General features: G+C 36.2%; 1 protein-coding gene across 1 annotated transcript; it reads right to left on the bottom strand.

The window, feature by feature from the left end:
* Positions 1-2,111: 2,111 nt before the first annotated feature.
* Positions 2,112-2,960, bottom strand: LOC143549162 (uncharacterized). The gene has a single exon (XM_077040137.1). The coding sequence runs from the start codon at positions 2,958-2,960 to the stop codon at positions 2,112-2,114; it is 849 nt and encodes a 282-aa protein (XP_076896252.1).
* Positions 2,961-6,726: the final 3,766 nt, after the last annotated feature.

The following is a 6,726-nucleotide window of genomic DNA, read 5'->3' as shown; positions in this document are numbered from 1 at the left end:
CAAATAATTGTACATTTTGGTTGCACCTGGATGAATTGAGTACTTTAATTTATGGGCCTCATCAAGAATGATCGTTTTAATTGAACAAGACTTAGGAATCCAAATTCGTCCAAAACGAACCTTAATTCCTTTGTCATTTTCTTCCAAATATCGGACTTGACCGAAAATTCTTCCGCGCTTTAAATTTTCTTCTTTTAGCGCCTCTTTTTGCGCATTTTTAATTTGATCAAATAAGTCCGAATTTACAATCAGTTTATATGATTGCACCTTAATTGGGGAATAATTCTCTTTTCTACTTAGGGCATCAGCCACAACGTTGGCTTTACCCGGGTGATAAAGTATTTCACAGCCATAATCTTTAACTAATTCTAACCACTGCCGTTGTGTCATGTTTAATTCTTTCTGATCAAAGAAATATTTCAGACTTTTATGATCAGTATAAATTGTGCATCCTGTTCCATATAAATAATGTCTCCAGATCTTTAACTCAAATAGTACTGCCGCTAATTCCAGATCATGAGTAGGGTAGTTTGCTTCATGTGATTTCAATTGTCATGAGGCATATGCTATCACCTTTCCCCTTTGCGTAAGGACACAACCCAACCCATTACGTGAGGCGTCAGAATAAACTACAAAGTCTTCTGTTCCTTCTGGTAAAGCCAGTACCGGAGCTCTAGTTAGCTTTCCTTTCAAGATTTGAAATACCTTTTCGTGTTCTGGGTTCCATTCGAACTTGGAATTCTTTCGAGTCAACTTAGTTAATGGGGAGGCTATTTTCGAAAAATCCTGAATGAATCGTCGATAATAACCGGCTAAACCCAAGAAACTTCTGACTTCAGTTGGGGTCTTTGGAGGAGACCATTGTATAATAGACTCTATTTTAGCGGAATCCACTAAGATACCCTCCTTGTTCACCACGTGACCCAAGAATTGAACTTCTTGAAGCCAGAATGCGCATTTAGAAAATTTTGCATATAGTTTTTCTTTTCTTAAGGTTTCAAAAACATCGCGAAGATGTTGAGCATGCTCTTTTTCTGTTCGGGAATAGATGAGAATTTCATCGATGAATACGATAACGAAACAATCAAGCATAGGCTTACATACTCGATTCATAAGATCCATAAAGACAGCTGGAGCATTCATTAAGCCGAATGGCATCACGAAAAATTCATAATGCCCGTAACGAGTACGAAAAGCCGTCTTAGGTACATCTTCTTCTCGTACCTTTACTTGATGATATCCCGACCTTAGATCGATCTTTGAGAACCAACTAGCACCTTGTAGTTGATCAAAAAGATCATCAATTCTAGGTAAAGGATACCTATTCTTGATGGTTAGTTTATTTAATTCACGGTAATCAATGCACATCCGCATGCTACCATCTTTCTTTTTAACGAACAAAATAGGCGCGCCCCAAGGTGAAACACTTGGTCGGATAAAGCCTTTATCCAATAGATCTTGAAGTTGAGACATCAATTCCTTCATCTCGTCTGGTGCCAAACGATATGGCGATTTAGTCACTGGTTTAGCTTCTAGAACTAGATCAATTTTAAACTCGACTTCCCTTTCATGTGGAACTCCTGGCAGCTCGTCAGGAAAAATGTCAGGGAATTCATTAACAACAGGGACTTGATCAAGTTCCTTTCCTTTTGCTTTTGTATCTATCACGTAGGCGAGAAACACTTGATGACCATGCTTCAAATAATTCCTCGCATTCGTCATCGAGCATATTATGATATCATTCTTCCTTACTCCATAAACACAAACTTTTTTTCCAGTCGGTGACAGAAATTGGACGATCTTTTGATTTCAAACTATTGACGCATGATGTTGGGATAACCAGTCCATCCCAATAATGATATCAAATTCCCTTAGAGTAATGGGAATTAAGTCGATAGAATATTCTTCTCCTTGAATAATTATTTTACAATTTCGACATACTTCGGAGACGACAAAGCTCCTATTACTAGCGATTTCGAATTCTAAGGAATTTACTAATTTACTTCTACTAAAGGAATTATGGCAAGCAAAATTTTTGGATACGATGGATCTATTAGCTCCGAAATCAAATAAAACATAGGCAGAGAGTGAATTTACGAGAAAGGTACCTGTTACGACATCAGGTATAACCTTCGCCTCCTCCGCAGTGATTTAAAAAGCTCTGCCTGGGGTTTTGGAGTTTCTAACTTCCTTACGTTCACTGCAGTTCTTGATCCTTCTGCCGCTTTTTCATTCCTTACCCTCAACTCTGGGCATTCATTTTTCATGTGACCCGGTTTATAGCAATTATAACACAAGTTCACGGGACTAGTACACTCTGGTGCCGTATGCCCGAGTCTTCCACACTTATAACACGTTGAGTTCTTATAACGACATTCTCCTAAATGTCTTTTTCCACAAAACTGGCAATTACTAAACTCCTTAAAGCTAGGTATTTTAGCAGGCTTAAAAATTTTCGCTTTCTTTGTAGGTGCTGCAGGTATTACAACATCTAGCTTCCGCTTCCCATCTCTTTCAACTTGTCTTTTTAGCTCCACCTCTCGTTCACGTGCCCAATTAAGAAGCTCCTCTAGACTTCCACACTTTGATGGAGAAATGAATTCTCTTATTTCTGTTTTAAGTATTAGGTGAAAACGAGTCATCCATGCTTCTTCACTAGTGAAGAGAGTAGGGCAAAACTTTGCTTTATCATAGAAACTTCCAAATATTTCGTCCACCGTTTCATTGCCTTGACGCATATGAAGAAGTTCCTCAGTGATTCGATCAATTGCAACACGAGGACTGAAATGTTTTAGGAAGATTGATTTGAATTCTTCCCAAGACATATTTCTTATCGTTTCTCTACCTTTTTCCTTTTTGACCATATCCCACCAGTCTTTAGCTCTTTCAGAAAGCTGGTTTGTTGCGAACATCACTTCATCAGTCGCGTCGCAGTGACACATATCAAAAATAGTTTCCATGGCTGTAATCCACCTTTGGCTGACCAAGGGATCTATTTCTCCCTTAAATTATAACGGTTCACAAGCCATGAAATTCCTATACGCACATCGATGCGTTTCTACCTCCACTCGTGGTGCCGCCCCCACGTTCTCAAGAGGCTTTTCCACACTTGTTTCATTCTTTTTCATATTTTCTTCTAGCATAATTCCTATAGAATTTTGCATTTCGGCCAGAAGATACAGAATATTGGCTTCGAACGCCTTCCCCACCTCAATTGCTATCTTCTTGCAAATTTCGTCGGGGACAAAATTTGTAGTATCGTCTTGACGAGGTGAAGACGCGGATTTTTCTGAAGCATTATCTACATGCTTATCTGCATTACGGCTTTCATCACCGTGTACAATATTTTCTTCCGCCATGTATGTTTACTGTGACGAATAATTTATTTATTATTATTTTAATTCCATATACTTATCATTTCTAAGGTATTTATCTAAGGCCTTTTGTACTCCTTATCTATTGTTAATTATAACAATTTATCTAAGGCCATAAAGCACCCTATATGCACGTATGATGCAATAAATACAAACAAACACATCATTATATGCATATTTATGTTACCCCCACTTACTCTTTGTTGTTTCTAACACAATATAATTATTGAGGCTTCATAGTGTTATGATACGTTTGCTCTCATACTGGCCAGGTATGAAAGAAATATATTATATTCATCCTGATCCCCCAACTACTATATTGTCTTTTAAACATACAAATTTCAGTTTTCACATATTTTCCACTTTATTTTCATTTATGCACCCATACAAAACTCCCATTTGTAGCTTACGTGGACCGCTTCTGGACTGAACCCTCTCATTTATTTATCAATAGCATCTATGGTTCGAGTCTAAGTCTTTATCTTGAATACTTAAATCTCTCAAACCGTGCTCTGATACCAACTTGAAACACTCTAAATTTTTTTTTTAATACTTTTACAAAATACTTATCAGAATAGGTCTCAGGTTACATCCAAAATATGTCACTCGTGGTGACATATTATTTTATGAAAATATATATTATACAAGAAAACATATATGTTTAACAACAAACTTTATTATACAAACTATTAAACACGAGATTGTGGTTTTCTTGTCAGTCCAGTTACGTCCATGAAGCTTCAACCATCTAGGGGTGCTTTTCCTGAAAATATTTTAAAAACATATTTTTATTAGCTTTCGCTAAGTAAGTACACCATTATATAAAAATATGTTTTATTTTCATATGGAATTTACAAATTCCTTGGGATTTCAACACCCGAAATCCTTATTTTTACTCCTCATTATTCTTTGGGAATTCAACACCGGAATTCCTTATGAGCTCATTTTTAACCCATGAGGGTTATTAACTCCCCTTTTATTTGGATTTCAACTCCCGAACTCCTTGAGATTTCAACTCCCGAAATCTTTTTATATATAATATCCAAATTTTAGAGTTTTAATTACTAAAACTCTCGGGACTCATAACCCATATATATTTATTGGGGGCTTACCACCATATTTATTTCAAAACTATAACCCCCTTTTTAAGCCACCAATTCATATACTTGGAACCATAATCTCATAAATCATTTTCCAAATAATCACATATTTTAGTACTAAATAAACACGTATAGCATGCTATAAAATAACATGATTATGGTTCCGTGTACTTACCTCTTGGTGTTAGTAACTCGAGTGCGTTAATTATCTTGGTTGAAAACCTCTCCAATTCATACTAGAGCTACCATGTTGCCTTGCTTAAATTCTAACACTCATATGCATTTTACTCGTCTAGTGACATGCATATTGTTATGTTTGGTTTATAAATGTCCCATGTATATAGTTTATATATACTATTTTTTTCTTGGCCCTTAAGAAATATGTATTAAATTATATATGCAGATCATTATCCGAATCTTAGTGAAGAAGATTTCAACATATTCTTCTATGGAAAACAATACTCCTACGTAAACGTATTTGCTAACGTCACCAACTCCGTTCCATTATCCATTCATTTTTTTAATTATAATTGTTTTATTATTAATTTCAATCATACTACGTGAACATTTTTTTTAAAGTTTAATAACAAGAAAATATTTATTTTTATTATTATTGTTAAATGTTTGTTTTGTATTCTAATCGAATGCTCGTTAAAACGCTTCATATCTCAGTGAGTCGTCTTACTCGCTACTTACTTGTTTACTAATATTTGAATATATAAATTCAAATATTTTTATTTTTATCTACAAAAAGGGATGTTACAGCTATAGGAACGCGATTAAATTTAAGTACCACGTATCACCCTCAAACTGATGGTCAAAATGAACGTACTATCCAAACATTGGAGGATATGCTTCGCGCATGTGTAATTGATTTAGGAGGTAGTTGGGATACTCATTTACCTTTAATGAAATTCTCATATAACAATAGTTATCATACGAGTATCCAAGTGGCACCATTTTAAGCGTTATATGGACATAAATGTAGAACGTGCGTATGTTGTTCAGATGCTGGAGATAACCAATTATCAGGTCCTGAGATCGTTTAGAAAACCACTGATCAAGTAATACAAATACAAGAATAATTGAAAGCGGCAAGAGATAGACAGAAAAGTTATGCTGATGTTCGCCGCAAACTATTAGAATTTCAAGCCGGGGATAAAGTATTACTCAAGGTATCACCTTGGAAAGGAGTAGTACGATTTGGAAAGAAAGGAAAATTTAGTCCACGAACCATTCAAAATACTTGAAAGAATCGGACCAGTTGCATATCGACTGGAATTACCTAAGGAAATGAAAGGTATTCATGATGTGTTTCATATATCAAATTTACGCAAGTGTTTAGCCGATGAAACGCTTGCAATACTGTTAAAAGATGTTGAGGTTAATGAAAAGCTTAAGTTTGTGGAACAACCAATTCAAATTTCAGATAGTATGATTAAGTTCCTCAAACGCAAATGACTTAGTGAAGGTCCGATGGGATTCGAGGTGTGGACTTGAATATACATGATAACTCGAATCGGAAATGAAAACAAAATGCCCACATCTATTCCAGTAAACCTCGAGGACGAGATTATTCAAAAGGTGGGAAGGATGTAACACCACAAAAATTTTCAACTTAAGTTTTTGTGAAAATGTCAATAGTAAAATTTCAGCGACTTGAAATGAAAATTTTGAATTTCTCATTTCTTCACGCGACGCGAAAAATTGGTTAATACTCTCCGCGCTACCCGAAGATAGCAAGCACACAATCCAAGACGAAGCTGGTCGCACTACGCGAACTAGACATTCACACGACGCGAAACCTCATTAAGCAATCTGGGACACGTGTCCAACGACGTGTCAACACGTGGCACCACGAGACAGGCCACGTGTAAAATTGCGGCACTATGAAGGTTCGCGCGACGCGAAGAAGCTGTATTTCAAGTATAAAAGGGGGACTCGGGTTTGAATAATTTCACACCAAATTTCACCTTCATTCTCACGCACCTTACCTTGGAAAGCGTGTTCGATAGTAATGATGATCCGAGACCCTGTTTTCTCGATATTCGTGCAAGTAGAGGAGTTATGACGCCTTGTTGACCAGTTAAGCGAGCTAGAAAAGAGATTCTACCAGTCAAGCAATCACTCTTATCTTAGTGTTAGCATTCCGAGTATTCGCTAAGGTAGGAATTAAGTTTAAGTTATTTCAAGTATATTATGAATAGCTTAGACTCAGTCAAGGCTATGGCCTTTAACCTTGAAAATATTTT

This window comes from Bidens hawaiensis, unplaced genomic scaffold, assembly GCF_021521415.1.
Source record: "Bidens hawaiensis isolate Kalapana, Puna unplaced genomic scaffold, B.hawaiensis_p1.1 tig00015446_1, whole genome shotgun sequence".
NCBI lineage: Eukaryota > Viridiplantae > Streptophyta > Magnoliopsida > Asterales > Asteraceae > Bidens > Bidens hawaiensis.
The sequence above is the reverse complement of the archived record's forward strand: the minus strand, read 5'-3'. Positions and strand labels throughout refer to the sequence as shown.

What these genes read in the sequence shown, in the direction of transcription:
- LOC143549162 (XM_077040137.1), bottom strand. Translation starts at nt 2,960, where the DNA reads ATGGAAACTATTTTTGATATGTGTCACTGCGACGCGACTGATGAAGTG.